The sequence below is a fragment of the Aedes albopictus genome, chromosome 3 (genome assembly GCF_035046485.1).
Source record: "Aedes albopictus strain Foshan chromosome 3, AalbF5, whole genome shotgun sequence".
In the NCBI taxonomy this organism is placed as follows: domain Eukaryota; kingdom Metazoa; phylum Arthropoda; class Insecta; order Diptera; family Culicidae; genus Aedes; species Aedes albopictus.
This window is the reverse complement of record NC_085138.1, coordinates 35,800,659-35,826,808: the sequence shown is the minus strand read 5'-3', so window position 1 is coordinate 35,826,808 and position 26,150 is coordinate 35,800,659. Positions and strand designations below refer to the sequence as shown.

Below are 26,150 nucleotides of genomic sequence, written 5' to 3'. Positions count from 1 at the left end.
CAAAAAAGATGTTTTATGGTCAGTTCGAACATGCTACGGGGCAAGACGAGCACTATATTAAAATCCCAATATTTTAACTATAAATTGGCCATACAGTGATTGATATAGCAAATCTTCTTTATAGCTATAGTATCACGTACTAAAATTATTTTTTTTTTTATTATTGAAAAAAAATGCGGTTTTATAATACTTTATACAAAATGACCCGAAAAACAATAAACGATTATTAAGTTGCTTATTTTTAGAAATTTACGCAACCAAATAGTTGCAGAGGTTACGGAAACCTATGTTCGGCACTATAGAGTGGATTCCAATAATTTCAAAATATTTTCTATATTCCCCTCAGGGGTGCTCATCTTGCCCCACTATAGGTAAATAACTAAAATTGAATAAATTTTAATGTTAGTTTTTAGAAAATATTTTCTAATACAAATTGTAAAAATTTGATTCTGACATTAAAACCTTATTTTATTCTGATGATTTCTTATAAGAAAATGCTAAAAATCCATGCTATTGACTAATTTGACGATATTTTTCAATTCGTTCATTATGAAGTACCGTGAGGTCGCCATTCACCGCTCATTTAACAGCATTTTCGTAAAGTATATGACATTAAAAATCGATGTTTGTGAATATTGCATTTTAATTTACGTTAACTACTCAACTATTATGTTGTTATTATAGAAAAAATATAAAACGATTGTAAAATATGTTTACAATCGAAAACTTAAAAATTCAAATGTGTTATCTCTTGGCTCCTATTATCGCTCATGCATCCATTCACCGCTCATAATGGATCCATTCACCGCTCACTCGATTATTTTTTCATGGAGTCACAGAAACTATGCATTTATAAAAACAAAATAACTTTTATTTACCAAAGTATTGATGATTAATGACGTTCAGTTCATCCTGTTTTGTCAAAATGGAATCTTTAACGGGTTTTACCTGTTGGATGTTTTTTTCCACTGTTTGCCCTGAGCAGTTCCCATGTTGTCCTGCAGCGCAGTGTGAGAAATATGTTTTGAGAACGTGATTTCAGGTACACCCATATAAAAGCTTGGTGAAACGAAAGTTTTTTAATGTGGCAGCATGTTACATTCACTTTTGTTACGATACTTTACTAACATTTGATCATTTTTGTATGATTGACCCAAAATGAGCGGTGAATGGCGACCTCACGGTACCTTATATTAGGTTTACAAACAGGATAAACATTATTCTAACGGATTATGAACTTGTTTGGGCAAAATTCATCATAAAAGTAGTAAAACAGAGGGGTGCTCATCTTGCCCCGGGTGGCCATCTTGCCCCGTCCTACCCTAGGATGCAAACACATTATTGGAATTCAAATGAACAGTATATAACTCGATTTTATACTCACTGTTCTAGTACTTTCACCACACTTCCATAAACACAAAACTGTCATCTGCTGGATTTCCCATTCACATGGGACTAACGCTTTTATGGGTAGAATAATAAACATAATATAAAAAATATAACGTCGGAAAGTCATGCTTGTAATGGAAATCAGTGTTTTGTCATGAATGTGTTCTTCGAAAAAAAAAAAAGAAAAAATATACCTATTTAAAAAAAATGTTCTAGAACCGCCGATAAAACTTTCTCATTTTAGTCTCAAATGAAAGAGGGGGCCCTTAGCTTTCGTTTGGTGGGAGTCTTAGCGATACCGATTTTTAAAATTAATGTTGTCCACCAGACACACCGTGAAAGAAGAAAAATAAATCACGATTGTTTTTTTTTTATGTGACCGACCTGAACAGGTCTAGTTGGTCTAGTCGTGCCATAGTGACAAGCGCCCTTTTAGGGAAGGCAATATTGAACTGAACAGTCGTGAAAAATTAGTGAAAGTGAACTAACATTCACAAGGTTTTAGTGGTACGAGATACAGCACTGTTCAGACAGTCTTGGACGGCGATTTTTATGCAACGAGGTTTGAGTGAACTCAAGGAAATTCCGAAACAAACCTGAGATTCAGCAAACATGTCTGCAAGGTTCGTATTGAACAAGAACGGCCATTGCCGTCTTTATAATGAAGATGATACAGTGTGTGATAGCACTTGGAGTGTTCGAGCGAAGCGTGCTGAAGACAATCTTCGACTCGACCTCGCTGCACTTTACGGCGAGCTCAACATCCTGAAATAGCTAAAGCTGGAAGAATACGGAAGGCATGGCATGTCTTAAGAATGCCGAACAACAAAACTGTAAAAGTGGTGATTGCTACAAATCCGGTTTATCCAAAAACGACCGGATAAAACGTGATCTCATCTAGAGAACATAGGGTGCAAACGAGAATGAAGAACGGCACCTGCAAACCCGAGAAGTTTTTGTTCCCCTATGGAAAAAAAAACGTGTGCTGTGATATCTCCTATCAATAATCGGTTTGATTTGTTTGTTTCCCGGCGTTTATGCAACGTCTTTCCGTCGTATGTATATATTGTCATTTCCGTTTTGACTTCGACGTGGGATGTGGTTTTCTTCGCAGAAGAACCACCTACGGTAACAATGTTCAAACGACCTCCATAAACGCCTCCCAAAGAACCTGACATTCATGGTGTCAGCTTCGTACTTCTTTCCTATGTTCCTTTTCCCTCTCTTCTTCCCTCTGATCTTCGCGCTGTCTCTTTTGCGCCGTTGCGCTTGGGAACTCGTCCACAAAATAAAAGGTAAAATCTCTTAAAAAACATCCGTCCCAGACAGATCGCGCACTCCTCTGCCTCGTTCCTTCGCGTCGCACAAAGAGACACACAACAAATCTTCTACACGATACACGATTAAAATGCTTCTCCTGATATCTCCCGCATAACACTTGTCTTCTTCATTTGGCTTTCTGGTGCTTGATGATGATGATGATGGATGGATGACGACCCGGCTCCGTGGAGAGTTACCTACTCCTTTCGCCGGTGGATCGGAATGACTGCTTTGTCGAAGGGTGATTTGTACTTGATGCCCGAATCGGTGAAGAACTTGTCCGGAATGCCCAGGCTGCACAGGTACAACCGACCGGTGGCACTCTCCGGACCGAGGTCGTTCAGCGGCAAGATGGGCAGAATTGAGCATTTGGCCGAGATGGAATCGAGTCCCCCGGCGGGCGGATCAATCGCCAGTACCGGGGCGCGGCTCTCCGCGAGCCACTTGCGCAGCGGTTCGGCCGGGCGGTGCGATTTGATGGCCGCAATCACCAGGTCCGACGATGGAAGCGCTGGAAGGAGAGAAAAAAGTTCATTAGTGTTGGTTGTAGTTTTATGAATTCATTCAAGCTAATGGGAGCGGGTTCGACGAGGAGAGCCCCAGAGGATAACGAACGAGAAGAATGTTTCCAGAAGCGGATGCTGTTATCGGAGACCCGGCAGAGCAGGGAGCGGTATAGGGAAGCAAGAGTCGCCGGAAAATGAACCCACCGTAAAAAGAGTATGAGGAAAATGTGATTGCTCAGGCGCAAGTGGGTATGCAACAGAATAATATGCAGAGATTTTACGAAACTGTTAATGACATGCAGAGAAAAACAGCAACTTCTCCCGTCTTTTTTTTTGTTGTTTTATGCACTTCCTGCACTTCAGCTTCATATCATTCTCCTAAAACTGTTGTACCTTTGCAACATCAGGTCGAGAACACTAAAATCGATCATCAGGATGTTTTTACGCACACTGCCCATTTTTCCACCGATACGAACAATAGCGAGAAAGATAAATCTGGAGCTCGATTTGAATAGGTCGTATGTGCTTTCGTCGATATAAAATTTGATCAGTTGGATTCGCTTATTGAAGCGAAAGCTGTTGAAATTAAACAAAACTTATACATACAGCCGATTCCTTACTTACCAGGCTTTCCGTTCAATCACTAAAAGTCCTTGAAAAATAATTAATATTGCTATAGTAACTAAAATAAACTGATCGATTTTTATATCGACGAAAGCACATACGACCTATTCAAATCGAGCTCTAGAAATGTAAATAATGATGGTTCACTATCGACTGTTTTCTCCCGTCATGTACAACGACCGTGATACTTGCTGACAGATAAGCCAATGGTGGCTCCTAGGAGGAGAGAGCACTTCGAGGTATTGTTGAATGGTGGGAATGGAAGATCGACAGACAGAATTCTAATCTACAACGGCTGACAAGCTGTAGAACCTACGAGGCTAGACGAGGCCAAGACAGTCATTAGAGGAATGAAAAACAAGGCTACTAGGAAGGACGAACTTCCAGTCGAGCTTCACAGTCATGGTAGTGAGCAGCTGTATTAACTCTTACTAGTAATTAATTTAGACTAATTTTAAACATTGAACATTTAAACATTGGAACAGATGTCAACTAAAATCATTGCAAATTTTCGTCAAAAATCGTTGCAGTCTTCTATAGGACAGATCGTTGAAGTACTAGATTTGTAGTGATGAGCTGAATTTTAGTATGGTGAGAAGGTCAGTTCTCCGTTTCTGCAATGAAATGGTGCAAAAAGCGTGGGTATTATGATTCCTTGCCTAATTTGATGCTGTTTGAGCAAAACTTTAGGCAACAGTGTTGTTGTTTTCTCCATTTCTTGCAACATAAACAACATAGTTATCCGAAGTTTTGCTCAAACAGCATCAAATTAGGCAAGGAATCATAATACCCACGCTTTTTGTACCATTTCATTGCAGAAACGGAGACCATACTAAAATTCAGCTCATTACTACAAATCTAGTACTACACCAAACATGCCCCATTGCTACGATTAGTCCTTTGGTGCGGTGCAACATCCGACAGGTCCATGAAGAGCATGGTGGTGTAGATAACTAATTTTTAAAGATGTTCCAGGTCACCCAAGAAGTTCCGCGAGTAAAGGCTTTACGAGCATAATCGATGGATTGATGTTAAATTACCGATACGGCACCACATCCTACAGGTCCATGGATCGTTGTTCCGCAAAGAACTAAATTCCAAAGATTTTTTAGGTCATCCAAGAACTTCCGTGAGTCAAGGCCTAAAGATCTTCGAGCGTTGTCAATGAATTGTTGTTACATTACTGATGCAGTGTAACGCCCTACAGGTCCATCAAGCATAGTTCTGTATATATCTATAGATAAATTGTTGTCAAACATTTACAAGAACTTCCGCGAGTAAAGGTTTGAAGATCTACAAACGTAATCAATGGTTTGTTGCTACATTAATGATACGTTAACATCCTACATATAGGCCCATGAGGCATTGTTCTGTGAGGAACTAATCTTCAAAGATGTTCTATGCCCACTAAAAACTTTAGTGATGAAAGGAATTAAGATCTACAAGCATTCTCGATGGATTGATATTACATATATTACTGATATGGTGTAACATCCTACAGGTCCATTGAGTATTGTGCTGAAGAGAATGCATTTCCAAAGATATTCTAGGTCTTCCAAAAGCATCCACGAGTTAAGGCCTTAAGATCCACAAGCGTAATCGATGGATTGTTGATGCATTACTGATACGGTGCAACACTCCACAGACCCTTGGAGCATGGTTCTGTAAAGAATTATTTTCCAAAGATCCTCTAGGTCCTCCAAGAACTTCCACGAGTAAAGGCCTTAAGATCTTCAAGCGAAATCAATTGATTGTTGTTACATTGCTGATACGTTGTAACATCCTACAGGTCCATGGACCGTTTTTCCGTAAAGAACTATTTTCCAAAAATGCTATAGGTCCTTCAAGAACTTCCGTGAGTAAAGGTCTGAAAATCTACAAGCGTAAATAATGGATTTTTCTTACATTACTGATACGGTGCAACATTCTATAGGTCCATGGAACATTGTTCTGTAAAAAAAAAAAACAATTTCCAAAGATTATCTAGGTCCTCCAAGAACTTCCACAATTAAAAGCCTCAAGGCTACAATGGTAATCAATGGATTGTTGGTGCATTACTGTTGTAAAATCCTACATGCCCATCAGGGATGGGAACACTCACTTACAACGAGTTACATTCACTTGCTATTTTCTTAGCTCAGAAGCGTACAATCAAGAAGCGATGTATGGGCGACTTTTGCCTTGTGATTTCGTTTAAAACTTTGCCGAACAGAGTAGGGGTCGCACACGAATCTCAAGGTCGTGACAGAGCTGTGAAAGCGACTCTCCACGAGGTGAGTGTAATTTACATTCACCTCGTGGAGAGTTGCCTTCGCAGCTCCCTCACGACTTCGGTATGCGTGGGCGATCCCTACTCTATTCGGCAAAGTTTTAGACGAAATCACAAGGTAAAAGTCGTCCATACATCGTTTATCGATTGCACGCTTCTGAGTTGAGAAAACTGCAAGTGAATGTAACTCTTTCCAAGTGAGTGTTACCATGCTTGATGCCCATGAACCATTTTTCTGTATAATACTATTTTCTATAGATGTTCTAGATCATCCAACTTCCGTGAGTAAAGGCCTGAAGATCCACGAGCGTAACCAATGGATTTTTCCTACATTACTGATACGGTGCAACATCCTGTAGGTCCATGGAACATTGTACTGTAAATAATTAATTTCTAAAGATTATCTAGGTTCTCCAAGAATTTCCACGATCGAAGGCCTTAAGAACTACAACGGTGATCAATGGATTGATGGTGCATAACTGATACGTTGTAAAACCCTACATGCCAATATACCATTTTTCTGTATAGACTATTTTCAAAAGATGTTCTAGGTCATCCAAGAACTTCCGTGAGGAAAGACCTGAAGATCTTCAAGCGTTATCAATGGTTTGTTGTCACATTACTGCTGCAATGTAACGTCCTACAGGTACATGGAGAAGAGATCTGCAGATAAATTCTTTCCAAAGATATTCTAGGTCCTCCAAGAACTTCTGCAAGTGAAGGCCTAAATGTCTGCAAACGTAATCGATTGTTGTTACATTACTAATACCGCAGTCAGACGTTCAAGTTTGACTCAGCAGCTTGTGTGAAAACATGGCCACCACAAATTGCCAAGTGGCAATCAGCAAACAGATGGCGTTAGCGCCGTTCATATTCAATCGCTGCCTCACATGTGCTTTGCGACCAACAACTGTCACCACGGTCTTCTTCCAGCCGGATGGCGGGAAAAGACCGCACGTGCTGCACGCTTATAATGTTTCCACATAATTTGTGCAGAGTAAATCAGGCCAAACATGTCTAAAGGTCCTATCTGCAAAAGAGAGGCTCTCTTTGGTTTCCCTCTCTTTCGGTAAAATCTCAGCTGTTTATTTGTATTATGATTGTCTCCTTGCATTGAACGATGGTCAAAACAATCGTCTTTTGATTTGTACTGCAAAAGTAGTTGAAAAGTGTACCATTACATTGCAGTGATTGAAAGAGAAAGTGAACAAAGAGAGCCTCTCAAATGCAGATAGGACCTATTGAAATGTTTGGCCTGAAATGACCTTTATTTAATGTCTAAAATCATTTGTACAAATTAAGGACTGTTCATTAAAGAAAGTGGACATCTGTTTACCAATAGTTTAGAGTTAAAACTAAACAAAAAATTGTGAATTTTTGCTCAGTGTGTAAAAACATTGTTCACTTCGGCAACACACTCAAAGAAAACGGAAAAAGTAAGAAATTTCGAGCGATAGGTCGTATTAGCTTTGCGACTAGCAGATTAATTCTGCACAAATGGTGTTCCAAAAAGTTGTCGTTTCGAGAATTGGCTTACTAATACACTTCCGGGACCGCAATTTTTTAACGCTAAACAGGGGACAGCTGTGCCAGATGATGTAGGGTACATCAGAACTGAAAAATTTGGGAAAAAGTTTTTAGTGTGGCAAGCCAATTGTTCATGTGGCTTAAAGAGTTCTTCGTATTTCACAACGGGAACAATCAACGATGAAAATAACAGAAAGGAATGCATCAAAAAACGACTTCTACTTATCTACCGAAAACATACGGATCCTCTTTTGTTTTAGGTGGATCTGGCATCCGCTTATTACGCTTCTTCTACACTAGAGATGCTCAATACGGAAAAAGTCGATTTTGTCGAAAAATGGCAAAATCCTCAAAACTTCTCTGAACAGCGTCCTATGAAAAGATACTGGACAATAATAAAGCGGCATCTTAAGAAAGATGGAAGAGAAGCAAGCTCTGTTGATTGGTTCAGAAAAATTTGGCCTGCGGCACAACGAAAAGTTACGGAGAAAGTTGTGCAGAATCTAATGGGAGGTGTCAAGAGGAAAGTCCGAGCGTTCTTCCGAAAAACGAAGTAAATGTTCAAACTCACGTGAATTTGGCCACATGTATGTTGATTGTCATTTATAAAAAATTAAATTATGAATTTGTTCGAAAATACACATTTTCTATTGAAAAACAGGTGTCCACTTACTTTAATGAACAGTCCTTAGTGCAGGACTCTTGTAAACTATTTTACACAATATTACTTTTATTTTACATAGATTTGCTTGAATGAAACTGCATTTGGTTGAACTTCACTCGCATTGGAAAATCTTTGTGAATGTAACGCAAATGTAGGAATGATTTTGACAGTGTTTGTTTTGATTTTATTTCTCGGTGGGTGGTGAATTGGGTGGTAAGTACATTCGAGTACGACGCGTCGAAGCGAGTGATTGTTGGAAGTGTCTCGGCTCGGAAAAAGCAAAAAATCGGTGCAAATTACGTGAAATAGCTGGAAATTTTCGGTGAATAGCGAGAGTTAAGTGAATTGACTTTGGGTGAAAACATTTTTGATTGAGGATATTACGAAAAGAACGAAAAAAAAATCAGTGAGTTGAGTGAAAACAAAAAGTGAGGTTAGCGTCACGATGGGAGCGGAAGACGACCCACCGGACGGTGGAGGTAGAGCAGCTTGGAACCAAGTGGACTGGGCACAAGACATGGATGCGGAAGCTGCCGCAAGCAACAAGAATCAGCACGACGATGACAAACCCAAGCGAGAAAACGTGATCTACACTCACCAAGACGCAGCTCCGTACAGAGCTGAGTGGTGCGAATAGGAACGGTTTTATTTTTCAAGCTAGCTAACACACACCTACACGCTCCCGACTCACAGCTTGTAAACACGCACGAGCGTTCAATTTTCTTGCAACCACCTCTCTCAGCGCGGTTGTCAAACACGCCGTCGCGACGCTGTTCGGAAATAGTAAATATGATCAATCCACCATTATTCCAATTTTGTTCTCGTGTTAAAAGTTTATTACTTTCCATTCGCGATGGAGATTTTGATGGATAGTTGTTAAAAAAATAGCTGAAATAGGCTCAAAACAATGTTTATCCTTCTCCTCGCTCTCCAACAGCTTGACAGCGGCAAATGGAGATATCGTGACAACAGTTTTGATTACATCCGCAGCACCTAGATAACAATACTCTTCAATCAATCACACAGGTTCAACAAGGTTTAACATAACCTCAATCTTCAATGTTTGGCTCCCGATGTTTGGCTCCCGCTAAGAGAGCATATTGAGTCAGTCCGCGACACTCAGGTACAGAGTTTACTTCGAATTGCGGAACGACGAAAACGGAACGAAGAAAATCAACAAGTTCGGACTCGGATCAACACTGCGCAGCAACGACACGTACAAACGTCACATCGTCGACATGAAGTACGCAGGAAGGCAGAAAATCCTAGTATTTCTGAACAGCTACGTGAAAGCAAATCAACTGGTGAAAAACATCAACGAATCGAACAGCATCTACCGAGCATACGTGCCAAAGCACCTGGTGTGCATCACAGGAGTGCTAGCGGGAATCCCTGCTGAAATCCCGATCGAGCAAATCGAAGAAGATTTGGAATGTGAAGTGCCGATCGTTGGGGTTCGGCTCCTCACACGGTTCATCGATGGAGCAAAGATACCAACCAACCGCGTCAGTGTTACGTTCCGAGCAGACAGTCTACCAGAACGGGTCAGATTGTTTTGCTGCTCTAGCCGCGTTCAACCGTTTGTGCAAAAGGTGGTGATCTGCCTAAATTGCCTACGCACGAACCATCGCACTGCGAACTGCCGAAGTGCAAAGCGTTGCCAGCGATGCGCAGAACGACACGAGGACAACAAAGAGTACGAAAGATGCCAAAAAGGGCAGAAGTGCGCCAACTGCAGAAGCACGGACCACACTACAACAGATCCGAACTGTCCCGAAATCAAACGTCAGGACAAAATCAAGAAGCTTATGGCAAAGAGGAATCTCACATACGCAGAAGCGAAAGAGCAAGTTCCAATTGCAAGTCAAAACGTGTACGAAGCCCTGTACGATGCTGAAGAATTCCCGACTCCGGCAGAAACATTTGCGGACATGGCAAAAGGCAGCTTCCGCTGGAAGGATCCGCTGCGAGAGCAGTGGCTGCTGGCCAACAACGAAAGGAAGAAACTACAAGCTGCGGTGAACATGGGGAAACCAGACAAACAAAACAAGAAGAGGAAAACAACAAACGCGGACAGAACAACTGAAAGGCGTAATCTCATTGTTGGAAACGAAGCAGAAGAAGCTAGCAACGGAGTAGCTCTTAACAACAATCAACGTGTGGACGAAAAGGAGCGCTTGGAAAGTCTTTCCAAGCAGATCATGGATCGGGTACAGAAGGAGCAACAGAACCTGCTGATGACGTTCTACGCGGACTTCATCGCTCAACTGGATAACGACGAAAACACCAAACAGAAGTTCAAGATGTGCACCAATAGGCACTTCAATTTCGCAAAGTCAGTTATACACCACACCGACACCAAGTAAGGTAAGCACTTCTTCATTACATAGCTGTAACCAGAAAAAAAAGATAAATAAATAAAATTAGCTTTTACCTCATACCAAGTAAAATTCGGGGAGTTAAAGAAATCAATAAAAGTACTACAGTGTAACGTGCAGAGTTTTGATAAAAATAAGGCAGAAATCCACAGGGTTCTATTCGGTGAAGGCTTCGATGTAGCTCTCTTGTCAGAGACATGGACTAGTGCGGCACAGGAAACCACCAACAAGTACCGAATCGCTGGATGCCACCTTGTTGCCAATTCAAGACACGATGGTTACGGGGGAACGGCGATCCTTTTGAAGAACGAGCATAGCTATACCAGAGTAAATCTACCTGCCCTATCCGATAAAACACAAGCTGTAGCAATTTCGGTGTTATCGCTGAACTTGGTCCTCTTTTCCGTGTACGTCAGCCCTTCAATCAGCTTATCCGACTTCAAGGAAGACATGCAAGTTCTGTTTGATACTACACATCGGTTTGACAGAGTAATCGTTGGAGGGGATTTCAATGCCCACCATGGAGACTGGGGAGACTGGAATGTCGATAGAAAAGGGGAAATACTAGCTGATATGATCAACGACTCGAACAGCCTTCTGTTGAATGATGGATCTATGACGTTTGTTCCGCTAAGGTTAGGATGTAGGTCTTCGGCGATAGATCTTAGCATGTGCTCTTCACAGATGCTGTCACACGTTCAGTGGCGGACGCTAGCGTATGGCATTGGCAGTCACCACGTAGCAATTGAAATTACAATCAACAACGGTAAGATTGAGCGACCAAAGTATTGTTACGACAATAAGAAAATAGCATCTTCGATAGCAAGCTTGGAACCAACTGAAATACACAATGTAGAGGACTTGAAATCAGCGATAAAGAAAATACGGAAGTGCAACAGGAAGAAAGACACTAAAACGCCCAAGTTTTGGTGGTCGGACTCGGTGGACCAGGCTTGGAAAGAGAAGACAGAAGCGAGACGGGCTTTCAACAGGGAGTCCAGTTTGCAGAATCTCATCCAGTTCAAACGCAAAGCAGCCATTTTTCAAAATCGAAAACGTGTGGAAATCCGGAAGAAGTTCGACGAATTTGCAGAGGAGATTGGTCCACATACCAGTGCCAACGAGTTGTGGAACAAAATCGGTAGGCTCACCGGAAAGAAGATAAGGACCGCAGAGAATAACCCCATGTTAGATGATTTGAATGCAGCGAATTCATTCTTGGATAAACACTTCGGGCCACATGATCCGGAAGACTGGATCGATCCAATACCAGTAGCGTCATACAATTTGCTGGACTCGTCGAAATGGGAAGAAATTATCCAGAAGAAGAAACGAAGATCGGCTCCAGGGGAGGACGGTATTTCATATGAAGTACTACGTCAACTAAGTCCAAGAGTAGCGGAAAACGTGATCGAAGATTTAAATCGAATGTGGATTCGGGGTACCCTAACTGAGGAGCTCAAGACCATCAAAGTTGTAGCAATACCAAAGCCAGGTAGAGATCAATCAACGGTAGAAGGGAAAAGACCAATTTCACTGGTACCTACCATGACCAAGGTAATGAATACAGCTGTATTAGACATGCTACAAAATCACCTTTACCAGAACAACATCCTGCCAGAGAGGTCATTCGGATTTCGGCGAGGAAACTCAACATCTACTGCAATTTCATTTGTCATTAATGAAATAACAAGAAACAAACGAGAAAACAAACTGACTGCATTAATATGCGTAGATTTGTCGAACGCGTTTAATGCTGTTCGCACAGACACTTTGCTAGAAACTTTAGCTAGCAAAGGAACATCCGTTGAGGTCGTAACGTGGATATCTTCTTTTCTAAAGAACAGGAAGATTGTTCTGCACCAGCGTCATGGGGTGATCTCGCGAAGAGTTTCAAACGGGCTGCCACAAGGAGATGTCTTGTCTCCAACACTATTTAACGTGTACACTACTGTGTTGCACGACATACGCGTAGAAGGAATCACATTGGTTCAGTATGCTGATGATTTCGAAATAATTGTTACGGCAAACAACTGGGAAACTTTGAATGTTAGAGCACAGGAATATATGGATAAGTTTGTGGCAGAATGCGAAAAACTAAATTTGGCAATAAACTCCGAAAAATCGAGCGTGATGGTGATGAGTGTGAGCAATAGAACTTTAAATGTGAAAATTAGGGATAATGCGATAGAATCGGTAATAAAACAACGGTACCTTGGGATCACTATAGACCGGTCCTTAACCTTTGGAGCTCATATTAGACTAGTGCGGGAGAAAGTTCAGGAGAGATTGTGCATGCTGAAAGTTCTTAATGGCGCCAAAAAAGGAGCACATCCAGATACGATGCTAAAAGTATACCAATCCCTCATCCGGAGTACTATGGAGTATGGATGCTCCGCCCACAACAATGCCAGCAAAACATCAAGGAGAATGCTAGAAGTGATAAATAATCAAAGCTTGAGGAAAGCCACTGGTAGTACAAAATCTACGCCACTAAATACGCTTTCTGCGATAAGTGGACAACCACCAATAGAATTTCGACAGGAGATGGTCACTTGCCGTGAAATTGCTCGTTGTTTATCAAGAGGGAACGTTCTTGGCAAACAATTGAGTAATATTTTGGTTGAAGAAGAAACACATCTAGAAAAATACTCGTATATGGAACAACTCTACTTACACAACAAAGCTTCGTTCGACATGTTGATGCAGAATGAACGGATTATAGATGTTGACCAAGTCGAAATAAATGCGTATCTAGGTGAAAAAATGATCAAGAAGGATCAACTTAGCCAACTGAAGCTGAAACAACATACCCTCGGCTTGATCAACGGAAAATACAAAGGTAGGGGCAGGATATGGACAGACGCTTCCAAAGATAGAGGCAAATGTGGAATTGGAATATTTGTAGAAGGTCAAAGAAGGCGATACTATTATCGATTACAACACAACACTAGTATTACATCAGCGGAACTCACGGCGATTTGGGTGGCTATGCAAATAGTCGAAGAAGGTCAGCTGCTACACTACGTAGTACTAACAGACTCTAGATCATCTTGTCAAATGCTGGAAAGTGGGATAGACACTGGCGAAGGAGAAACAGTGATTGCGGAGATATTACGAATAGCGAAGAGTTGGAGAGTAACCATACAATGGGTACCCAGCCACATTCAAGTGTCCGGCAATGACGTGGCAGATATGTTGGCAAAAGAGGGAACAAAAGATGGTGCACCGGTTTTCGAAAACAAGCTGTTACTTAAGGACCTTTTCCTGGAATTCACCAAACAACTAGAGGACAGAACAAAACGATGGTATGAGGAAGCGTCTCAGGAGAAGGGAAAGAAGTTCTACGCAATACAACCTACGTGGAATGCACAGCCGTGGTTCACAAAAGCTGATCTGAAAGGAAAAGACGTTCGACTGCTAAATCGACTTATGTCAGGACATGATTACTCAAAATACTGGTTGGCTAAAATGAAACTTAAAGATGACCCAAATTGCGACCTGTGTGATGAACACGAAACTGCCGAGCACGTTATATTACACTGTCCCCGTTTTGGTATGCAACGACAACAATACAGTTTTGATTGTCGTTACGCTAATTTAGAAGAAATCTTTAAAACTGGTAACAAAAAGCTATTCGAAGAAGTTGCAAACTTTGTGAAAGAGATGAAATTGGACCTATGAAACACAACGAAGGCATCAAAAACACAAAACAACTGGGCATATAGTCTTGTAACTGGCCCAACCCGCTGAGCCGTCAGCAGATGGCTCAAAACAGAAAGAAGAAGAAGGGTGGTAAGTAAACGGCTGGAAGCACGTGGTTTCTCAAACTGTCAACTGCACTGTGGCAATCGGTTGCCTAGGTGTCGCTAGTTTAAATTTACATAGAAAATTTGAATAAAATTGTTCGAGCTAGAACGTCTGTCTGCGCTAATACGGTGCAACATTCTACAGGTCCATGGAATATTGTTCTATGAAGACCTAATTTCCAAAGATGATCTAGGTTCTCCAAGACCTTCCACGAGTAGAGGCCTTCCAATCTACAAGCGTAATCAACGGATTCGTTATGACATTACTGATACGGAGCATTGAGCTGAAAAGAAATAATCTTCTAAATAATCTTCTAAATATTCTAGGTCTTATTCTCAAAAACTACCTTCCATGGACCTGTAAGATGAGGCATCGCATCAGTAATGCACGCTTGTAGAACTTAAGGACTATATTCGCATAAGTACTTGGAGGACCTAGAGCATCTTTGGAAATTAATACTCTAAGGGCCGATTTCTTCACCTCGGCTTAACCGGTAAGCCAGGCTTACCCATACAGTTAAACCTGGCTTAAAGCTTAAGCCAGGGTGAAGAAATCGCCCCTAAGAAACTATCTTCCATGGATCTGTAGGATGTTGCATTGTATTAGTAATGTTCCAAAAATCCATAAATTATGCTTGTTGATCTCAAGGCTTTTACTCGCGGAAGTTCTATCTTGGACTACCAACAATATCTTTAAAAAAATACTTCTCTAAAGAACCATGCCCCATGGAACTGTAGGATATGTAACCGGTTGGTTAAAATCCTTAGGTTTTTGTTTGTATGAGTGTTTGTATTTGTGAAAATTCAAGTTTTTATTCTATTTTGAATATAAAAATACAGAAGAGTACACCCTAGTGAGAAACCGCACCGCTGTAAATAGACCGAAAGAGAATACTGAAGGGAACTGCAAAGTATAAATACAAATGGGGTAAAGATGGCTAATGCGAAATTGATAAACTTCTCATGGGCGCTGCCATCTTATATATGGGAAGATTGGGGAGAAACAAGCCAGGTATCCGTGTAAAAAGAGTGTTGGGTAGTGCAGTGCAGTGTAAAACTGATACTAATTTATACCATTATACCCCCGCTCCCCCTTGGAAGGGGATTTTGGGAAGCTTGCCTGCCTCCGTTCAGGACCTTGTATCGGTTTATACGACGGTCAACACACGGCTGCTCGGGAGTCAAGATGGCCCCCGAGCCTAATAGCAAAGGATACGCCATCGTCCAAGCCCGGACGATCTCCTCAGGTCATTGGCCTTAAACGTCAAGGAGGAGTTCCCCTCTCGGCCGTCCTACAGGATGTTATACTGCATCAGTAGTGTAATTATAACTCATTGATCAGTTTTGCAACCCCTGGCGTCGACAGTGTTGAGTGTTTTCTTGCGGTGCTCCGTAAAGTTAAAATTAATCGCTTTCCGTCGGTGTCGCGACCGGAAAAAGTAACGTAATTCAAGGTACACCGTGTCGTACTACCCGAGATGAGATAAGTGTTATTTGCTGAATTTAAGTGCGATTTGGTGAATTTAAGGAAGATTTTTGGTTTCTGTGCCCAGCGAAAAGAACTTGAGATCGCCATCGCAGTAGAACAACCTCCGCGTCAGTTTTTTTTTTTTAACTTGCATGCAAGTTCGTCTGCTTTGCTAACATTATTTCTGCGCTAGCGAGCGTCGTTCAAACCGACGGTTGACCACCGGCTAGATAGCCAATAAAATAATAAAGTTGCACTTGAAAAGAAACAAATCTCGCTCCATCGTTGCTTCACCTTCAACACGCCCCACCAGCGATGTCGCTGAGTGTGGGCTTTCCCCCTCTACCGGGTGACCCCGGAGGAGGACCTTCTAGTTACATCGACGGCACATACAGTGGGGCAACATTACCCAGCTATATGGACCCGCATGGAAACTACGGTGAACTGATTGTGCTACGCATGGAACCAGTGAATGGCAAAATGCCGGACCACCCTTTCACACTCCGCCAATCCATCGAAAAGAGAGTAAACGGCAGGATTGAAGGTGCCATTTCCGAAGCGCAAGGCCGATCATACGCACTAAAAGTCAGGAGCAGGCACCACCTCGAAAAACTACTATCGATGACGCAACTCATCGACGGTACCGCAGTGAAAGTATCCTACCACCCCGGGCTCAATTCAACACGTTGCGTTATCAGCTGCCGCGATTTGATGAAGATGAAGGATGACAATGAGATACTCGAGTGTCTAAAGAACCAGAACATTACCGGTATCCGCCGAATCACTAGGAGAGTAGGTGATAACAGAGAAGTTACACCCACAGTGATTCTTACCATTGGTAGTACCACGATCCCCGAACACATCGACATCGGTTACCAGAGTATTCGAACCCGACCATACTACCCTGCACCCATAATCTGCTACCAGTGTTACCAATTCGGCCACACAAGGCAGAGGTGCCAGAAGCAGATACCAACTTGTGGAAATTGCAACCAGGAGCACGATATAACGCCAGATGTGCGATGTCAGAATCCTGCATACTGTGCCCGGTGCAATTCCAACGACCACTCTGTTAGCAGTCGTAAATGCCCGGTTTACCAAAACGAAGACGCAATACAACACATACGAGTGGATCGAGGCTTGTCATATCCCGAAGCCAGGAGAGCTTTCGAAGCAAGTACTGGCCAGCGCTCCTTCGCAGGTATTGCATCCCATAGCAAGGACAAAACCATCTCCGACCTATCAGCGAAATTGGAAGCCCTGTCCGGACAAATGATGGAAAAGGACGCCCAGATAAAGGCTCTTGAGGACAAAATGTCGACAGGAACCGCCCCGACCAGTATCACCGAATTCCACCGACTCGAAAAAATGATAATTGACCTACAAAAGGAGATCCAGAGAAAGGACGAGAGAATCCAAACACTGGAAAAAGCCTTGGAGAAAGACTCTAGGATGGATCTTACCCGTAGGCATGGAACAATTGAAGATCTTGTCGCTAAAGTCTCGTCCCTCCAAGAAGCCTTAAACAGAAAAGATAAGGAAATTCAAGCCCTTCGTGCAACCCCCAAGGTTGCACTCGTCCCTACCGTTAAAACCAACACCAAACCCCAACGACAGCAACCCACAAAAACACTACCCTCCACAACGCCTGGCCTTCCGGGGAACAGCAACCAGAAAGGACCAGTCAAAAATGCACCTGTCGTCTCCAATGGAATAAAAGGAAAGGATACATCAGTCACCGTGGTAAAAAACCTAACGGTATTCGCCTCGACGCCGATGGATAGTGTGGCTTCCGAGTCCACTACAGGAACAAAACCAAAACGAGGGAAAAACAACGTCGAGCAAACCAGCGCTAAACGAACCAAGGCTAATGAACCAGTGATGTACATCTCGGACACAGAAGATTTTAATGCACTCGAAAGTGACCTCTACACCGAGTCAGAGGTCATAGAACACGACATCTCGTCTTCGTCTGACGAGACAATGGAAGATAACGAAACAGCAGGAGTGGTTTCGTAGACCACGTCCTACCTTCATAAACCACCCGCAATAATACCCACCATCACCAATGTCTACTTCAAAAAAATTCCTTAACCACGATGAAAATAACATGCACGAAACACAGGACAATACCTACAACACGCCTCAAAACGAACTTTTCACCCGTACCATCGTAGCAACTCGTACAACACCGCCAGTGCCAGAACTGGAAACCGACAAAGCAGTAGTGTCAGAACTCGTCTCCGTCATAAACACTTGCCCACCACTTGTCTTAGCTTCTAGCAAGGACGAGAACACAACAAATGTTTCGAGTAAGAAGGATAAGGTCTTCAGTCAAAAAACTTTGGTGGACTGGAACTGGTGGACAGCCTCCAGCTTTCGTTGGCAAATTTTTCAGTAACGGTCAGCGAGGGAGTCAATGGGACGCGTGATGACTTCATATTCCCCCATCTGGATGTCGAGGGAATCAAGAAAGCGAATACAAAGGATAAGGCCACGGGCAGTCGGGGCCCCTCCTGTGCGGAAGACTTTGGTGGACCGGAACTGGTGGACAACCTCCGGCGTTCGTTGGCAAACTCCTCAGAAACGGTCAGCGAGGGAGTTAATGGGACGCGTGATGACTTCATATTCCCCCATAAGGATAAGGCCACGGGCAGTCGGGGCACCTCCAGTGCGGAAGACTTTGGTGAACCGGAACTGGTGGACAACCTCCGGCAAACTCCTCAGAAACGGTCAGCGAGGGAGTCAAGATGAGGCTGTGCGAAGAAAATGGGACGCGTGATAACTTCATACTCCCCCATCCAGACCAGATGTTAAGAAGAAAAAGACAAAAACGCAGGATTCCCGGCCTTCGCTAGCTCCTGAACAGAAAGTTTCGCCAAACAATGTGCCCATTATTCGTAGCTCAATTCGATTGCAGTTTAGAAACCGTATTCCGCCTGATGCTCCATCCGACGCGCAAAAATACGACCGATGGAAATTTGGAACTGATAGCAACACTTTTCCAGTGGCTGGCAGTTCAGCATCAACATCACCATTGTGTCCACCTCATGTTTCATCATTCCCATTGCTAGCTAAACCTACATCGCCTGTGCCCATCAGTGCTTTCCCGCCTAGGACTGCCTCCAAATTTGGGACCAATCGCAAACTAACAGCGGCCGAGCAAAACACGCGAATAAGAACTTCACCTCTTCACCAGGACAATTTAAGAATCCAAAAGACCAAGCACCCATCGTTAGCGCTGCAATGGAACATGAACGGCTATTTCAACAACCTTGCAGACTTGGAACTGCTAATAGAAAAATCTACACCGGTAGTAATAGCCATCCAGGAGGTTCACAGAGCAGACCCCACAACTATGAGAAAAACGTTGCAAGGCCAGTACGAATGGATACTGAAAGGCGGAGCAAATATTTATCAGTCTGCAGCAATCGGAATTCATACGTCAACAACGTACGTTGATGTTATCCCGCCTTCCGATCTAATCGCAGTGGCAGCCAGAATCGAATCTCCTCTTCCAGTAACAATCGTCAGCATCTATATACCAACACCGGATTGCTTCAATCTCGAACAGCGCCTGTGCAAACTTCTCGACCAACTCCCTCCAGCTTATCTCGTCCTTGGAGACTTTAACGCGCACCACGTCAGTTGGGGTTCACAAAGGAACAATGACAAGGGCTCCGAAATTCTCCGAGCTTCGGAGAAGGCAAATCTTAGAATACTTAATGACGGTTCCCCCACCTTTTCGCGTCCACAAATCAGTTCTGCTATAGACATATCTTTCGCAAGTGAGAATTTCATCGGCCGCCTTCAGTGGTCGATTGCTGATGACCCCCTGGGTAGCGATCATCACCCAATATCAATCTACTGCGACCACACTGCACCAAAAACAACCAGACGCCCTCGATGGAAGTATGAGCTGGCCGACTGGCAATCTTTCCAAGACATCATCGAAATCAGTCCGATAGATGATGACACGCCACTTGATGATCTAATGAATACAATCCATGCTGCAGCATCCGAAATAGTCCCGAAAACAAGTCCAAACGCTGGACGCCGGGCACTAAGATGGTGGTCACCCGAAACCAACGCCGCTATAAAACTAAGAAGAAAGGCTCTCAGAAAAATGAAATGGATTCCAAAAAACCACCCAGATGCTGAAGCAGTAGCTGCAGACTATCGTTCCAAACGGAATGCTTGTCGCGATACAATCCGTTCCGCGAAACGCAAATCTTGGGACGACTTCCTGAACGGAATAAGCACTCAAAGCACAACATCCGAGCTTTGGAAGAGCATAATCGCGTTGCAGGGGAAACGCAGCACCAATGGTATCGCTATTAGCACACGGAGCGGAATCACGAGGGACCCGAAAGCAGTTGCGGATATTCTTGGCGGTTTCTTTGCTAAGCTAAGTGCTCGAAGTAGTTACAGCCGTGAGTTCACCCGACTCGATGCGTTTTCGATTACCATCGAATCTATCGAGCCCCCAGTCTCCTGGAAATCGTTTGGACAAACCACAGACAAACAGACGTATCACTTGGAACAATTTGCGATAAAAATCATCGTCACGAAAACATAATCACCCAATGCTAACCAGGCAGTGTTACGCAAACCACTCAGTAGGTGGCAGTAGTGAGCAAATGTCAAACAGTAGCACAAACGATGTAAGCGCCGTGACCGAGCGATTTGCGAACTACAAAATATTTGAACTAACCGTTAAAAAGGGTAACGATGAGAAGTGAGTAGAGTGAGACGTCTGTTTGTCTGTGGACAAACCTTTCTCTCCTGCCGAATTATCGTTCGCACTAAGTAGCGGAAGAGGGAAATCAGCTGGAGCCGATGAAATAGGGTATCCACTGCTGCGTCATCTGCCGCCCATTGGCAAAAGAGTCTTGCTGAAGAACTACAATCGAATTTGGACAGAGAGAACTTTTCCTACTCAATGGCGACATAGCCTGGTCATCCCAATCCCCAAAAAGGACGCAAACCATACCGAACCTAGCGGATATCGCCCCATCTCCCTGACTAGCTGCTGCAGCAAGGTCATGGAACGCATGGTCAATCGAAGACTGTCACAATTCATACGAGACAACGAACTCCTCGACCATCGACAGCACGCATTTCGGCAAGGATGTGGCACAAATACCTATTTCGCAACTCTAGGTCAAGTTCTAGATGACGCCCTTGGAAATGGCCTTCATGTGGACTTGGCCACGTTGGACCTTTCGAAGGCGTACAATCGCACTTGGACTCCGGGATTGCTGAAAAAAATAGCCAGCTGGGGTATCGGTGGCAACACATTTGCCTTCATCCGTAATTTCCTGATGAACAGAACCTTTCAGGTATGCATAGGAAATACCAAATCGAATACTTACCCGGAGGAAACTGGAGTACAAGGCTCCGTGTTGGCAGTAACACTTTTCCTCATAGCGATGAATGGAATTTTTGAAGTCTTACCAAAAGGTGTCTTTATTTTTGTATTTGCGGACGACATTGTTATCCTCGTAACAGGACATAAACCTGCTTTGATCCGCAGGAAACTGCAAACCGCTATCGACGCAGTACATTCCTGGGCACTCTCCATTGGATTTGAATTATCACCATCAAAGAGTCGATTCTCTCATATCGTCGGTTTCCTGCAATAGGGGCACAACTCAAAAAATGTGAATTTTCAGAATGAGCGTTTGAAAATTGGCAATCATGAAGCACCTCCTGCAAATTCACTTATTTCTCTCATCATTTGACAAAAGTAAACAAATTTTGATTGTTGTATCATTGAAAGGGGCTGAAGGACTATCTGTTTCATGAATTTTTGACTACTATTTTTCAACGACTATTGAAAAAGTTGACTGATTTTGAGTTGTGCCCTTACTGCGGAAAATTGGTGAAAATGCCCAAATCTCGCGTTTCACAACGAATTTTGGAACGGGTCTTTGTGAGATGAAATTTTACATAGTTTTTCATCATTTGCCATCAAAATCTCAAAAATGACAAATTTTGAGTTGTGCTCTATTGCAGGAAACCGACGATATGTGTTCAGGAAAACATCGCGCCCAAAAGAACCCGCCTACCATCAGCGGAGAGGAAATTCCTTTCGAGGCCACAATCCGCATTCTTGGAGTATACTTAGATCGGCACCTGAGTTTTCAACACCACTGCGATAGGATTAAAGCACAATGCGAAAGCCGACTGAATCTGATACGAGTAATTACCAGCAAACACACCAAGAACAATCGTGATATAGGATTACGGATCACACACACCATCGTTTGCAGCAAACTACTCTACGGTGCTGAACTACTATGTAGAAGCTCGGACATCGTAATAAACAAGCTTGCGCCAACCTTCAACCGATGTATCCGCAGTCTGTCTGGCCTTCTTCCCTGTACACCAGCCGCATCCGCATGCGTCGAGGCTGGTACTCTCCCTTTTCGACACATTTTCGCTATAGCCGTGTGCTCAAAAGCCGTCAGTTTCCTGGAAAAGACGAGCGGGAATGACGAGGAAGTGTTCCTCCTCAAAGAGGCCAACAAGCTCCTCCAGCAAATCGCCCACCAAACCCTCCCCCCCGGTGTCCACGGTCCACTGGGTCGGAGACGAAGCGTGGGACTTTTCTCCACCCAGAATCTTATGGGCACTAAACACTCCAACCAAAGCAAACCTAAACCCCAACACTGTGGTCCCACGCTTCAACGAGCTCATCAAAACAAAACTGAATGGTTACAAACTTATCTACACCGATGGATCCAAGACTTCTGGTGAAGTTGGTTATGGCGTTTATGGCGTTTATGGCCCGAATATCAATACAAGTGGAAGCCTTCCCAAACCTACTTCGATTTTCTCGGCCGAAGCAACGGCCATCCTTCTGGCTGTTACCAATCCCGAATCTACTTGGAAGGCCATTGTCACTGACTCAGCCAGTGTACTGAAGGCCCTGGAGAATCCAAAAAACCGACACCCTTTCGTGCAAGCTATTAGAAAAGCTTCGAACAACAACACCATATATGTCTGGGTTCCCAGCCATTGCGGTGTTAGCGGAAACGACGCTGCCGACAAGCTGGCAGCAAGTGGCAGATCAAAAATCCCAGCAAATCTTGAAGTGCCTGCAGATGATTTAAAAACATGGGTTAAATCGATAATCGCCTTGTCTTGGGAGAACGAATGGAATCAAATACGCGATCCTTTTCTACGAAAAGTAAAAGAAAATACAAATCGCTGGTCTGACACCAACAACTGGAAGGACCAGCGAATATTGTCAAGGCTACGTTGCGGTTAAACACGATTCTCTCACGATCTTAGATCCCAGAACAGTTTCTACCAGCAATGTGTGGTGTGTTCAACCCAAATGACGGTAGAGCACCTTATCATTAATTGCCAGGCTTACCAGAATTTCAGAGACCAATATAGCATTGGCGGCAGCATCCGAGATGCGCTATCCAACGACCTAGACAGAGATAAATCACTGATCCAATTTCTGAAAGACACCGGCTACTACCAACAAACATAGACCCAAGAAACGATCAACTACACGACCACGGAAAAACAACGATCAATACGGCACTGACGACTAAACAACCTCTTCAATCGGCATGACTAACGGAAGAACGACAATGACATCACTGTAGATTATGAACACTGGCTATACACATTACTTTTATACTTCAAAACTCTGTAAAAATACTCTGTTTTTATTGTTGGGGATTCCTTCAGGAAACTCTCTCGTCGCAAAGAGACGAACCAGCTCAGGGCTGAAAGTCTCAAAAATAAAGGAAAAAAAAAACTCATTGATTTCGCTCGTAGATCTTAAGGCCTTTATTCGCGGAAGATCTTGGATGCCCTATAACATCTTCGAAAACAACTTCTCTACAGAACTACGCTCCATGGTCCTGTGGACGTTGCACCGCATCATCAAAAGTAACGAAAGTTAGTTGATTACGCTTGTAGATGTTCAGGCCTGTACTCGATGAAGTTCTTGGGGGTTCTTGATCATCTTTGAAAACTACGTATCTGTAGAGCTATGCTCCAAGGACTTGTAGCATTTGACCGTTTCAGTAATGTAACAACAATCCATCGATTACGCTTGTATATCTTAAAGCGCTTACTCGCGAAAATCCTTTGATAACCTAAGTTCTTGGATAGTTCTTTACAGAACCATACTCCAGGTACCACCTTTAAGAAAAAACATTTGAAGTGTAAGTGGTCATTGAATACTAAGCTGAGCATCAGGCTTTGTTTCAATCGGGACGTTACGCCAAGAACAAGAATCGGTGGGACAATACGCTGACTTTTCTATCGAACTATTGTAATCCATAGGACATGGTTTACCCACTCCTCATTGTTCTGTATGATCCTTAATGAATAAATTCAATCAAATGATACTTACTATTAACATTAAACGTAAAGAGATTCCCCGTGGCCGCATACAGCTCCAGCTCGTGGCTGGTCCGGGTGCTCGTGGTGGCACAGGACACATAGACGACCACCTTGAGCCCGTGGCAAGCCAGCAGCCGGCCGGTGGCAATTCCAATCTCGCTCAGTCTTGCATTGTACGGTTCATCACAAACGATCACAATTTTGGGCCACTGGTGCTGATTGTTTGGAGTCAGCCGCCGCGACCCGCCCAGCAGTTGCAGTGCCATTTCGGTGGCCCCTCGGGCTAGGAGATCATTTTGGCGTTCCATCGCCAGGCCGTGGTTCTCCGCCAGCTGTTGGATGAGGTTCCTGGTGCTCCGGGGAATCGACGGGATGACCAGACCCTCGTCCGTTACGTATTCCTGCTGGATGGCTCCGCTTCCGCTGACGACGGCTGCCGTTTCTAAAACTAAATTTTCCAGTTCGATTTGCCGATACTGGGTCGGTTCCGATGCGAGGACATTTTCGTCATGGCGATACTTCCGATTGGCAGCTGCACCCGTCTGACGGAGCAGATCCGGCTTCTGCTGAATGGCATCTATCTCATCCCAAATGGCCTGCTTGTCGAACAAGGCCAGATTCTTCTCGAAATCGAATTCCTCGTCCATCATCGGGTCATCCACCGGAGTGCCAAATGCGGAGTTTTTATTGACATACCGGTTGTTCCCATTTCCGTTTCCGTTCCCATTGCGGGTCTTTTTCTTCTGATTATCATTTTTGTACGGTGTAAAGGCTTTTTGCGACGAGGAAGTTCCGTTAATCTCAATCGGCCGACTTGTACTCTTGGTTGATCCATTTTCGAACCCGTTCTTTTGCTGCTGCTGCTGTTGCTGCCCATTCCCGTACCTGTTCGGTCCCGGGGATTTCGCCGACAGCTTACCATTGGTGTACGTCCTGTTGTCGTTCGGTGGAGTCTTGTTTCTTCCGTTTGTTTTCCCTAGCTTTAGACTATCCAGTCCATTCACAACTGCACTATCCAACTGACTTGGTCCCTGCGTTGGCTGTGATTGCTTCACCGGAAGTAGATTCGGCACGTTCGAACTGGCAATCAGTTCCAATCGTTCAATGTCCTTACACGTTAGTGTCACTTCGACGGTGGTTTTCTTCAACGGAATGCCATTCCGCACGGCCTTCGTTATGACAATCTCCGCCGGGCTGACCTGCTTGATGACGCCCTGGAAAACGCCAATGTCCCCACGGCACTGGATCGAAACCGATTTGCCGACCCAATTATCGCTCATAGTGCTCTGTCCCGGCCGAGGAAAATGGAAACTATCGCAGCAAAACCTGGTTTTCGGCTGACCAGTTTCTTCTACACCTCTGTTTCTTGCCCCGTTTGAAAGGCTGATGGCCTGAATTCGTGCACAATGAAAATCCCCCACCAGTAGTGCTCTTCCGCCGTCGTTCGTGAGATTGCGTATTATTGTACTGCTGGCTGAGTGCTGAGCTGCTGTCTGTTATGGAGGCCAGCCACTTTACACGCCACTTTCTTCTTTCAAAACGTACGAAATCTGCAAAAATCACATGCACTTTCAACTCCTCCACAAAGTTTAACTATTTGGCAAGAACTACAAGCAAGCTTTTCACAAATTTACGCAATTATTTCAGCACAATTTCACTGCAACGTACACTCGCATTTTTGCCTTCGACCTTTTCAATCATTTTCCACCATCATCACGCAAAAACGGCCACGCTCAAAAATGTGTTCGGCCTGCACATTTTTAGTAAACATCCATGCCGCACATGACTGTGTTGGAAACACACATTTTTTTTAAATTGCTCGT

General features: G+C 43.6%; 2 protein-coding genes across 2 annotated transcripts; one reads left to right on the top strand and one right to left on the bottom strand.

Annotated features, from left to right (window-relative positions):
- Window positions 1-2,400: 2,400 nt before the first annotated feature.
- LOC109426113 (enhancer of mRNA-decapping protein 3) lies at window positions 2,401-26,069 on the bottom strand. The gene is made up of 2 exons (XM_019701541.3): window positions 24,338-26,069; window positions 2,401-3,220 (listed from the first exon to the last, which is right to left on the bottom strand). The coding sequence occupies exons 1-2, from the start codon at window positions 25,605-25,607 to the stop codon at window positions 2,907-2,909; spliced, it is 1,584 nt and encodes a 527-aa protein (XP_019557086.3). The 5' UTR covers window positions 25,608-26,069; the 3' UTR covers window positions 2,401-2,906.
- LOC134292123 (uncharacterized) lies at window positions 7,408-21,206 on the top strand. The gene is made up of 2 exons (XM_062860887.1): window positions 7,408-8,911; window positions 9,423-21,206. Exons 1-2 carry the CDS (start codon window positions 8,745-8,747, stop codon window positions 10,663-10,665), a joined length of 1,410 nt encoding a protein of 469 aa, XP_062716871.1. The 5' UTR covers window positions 7,408-8,744; the 3' UTR covers window positions 10,666-21,206.
- Window positions 26,070-26,150: the final 81 nt, after the last annotated feature.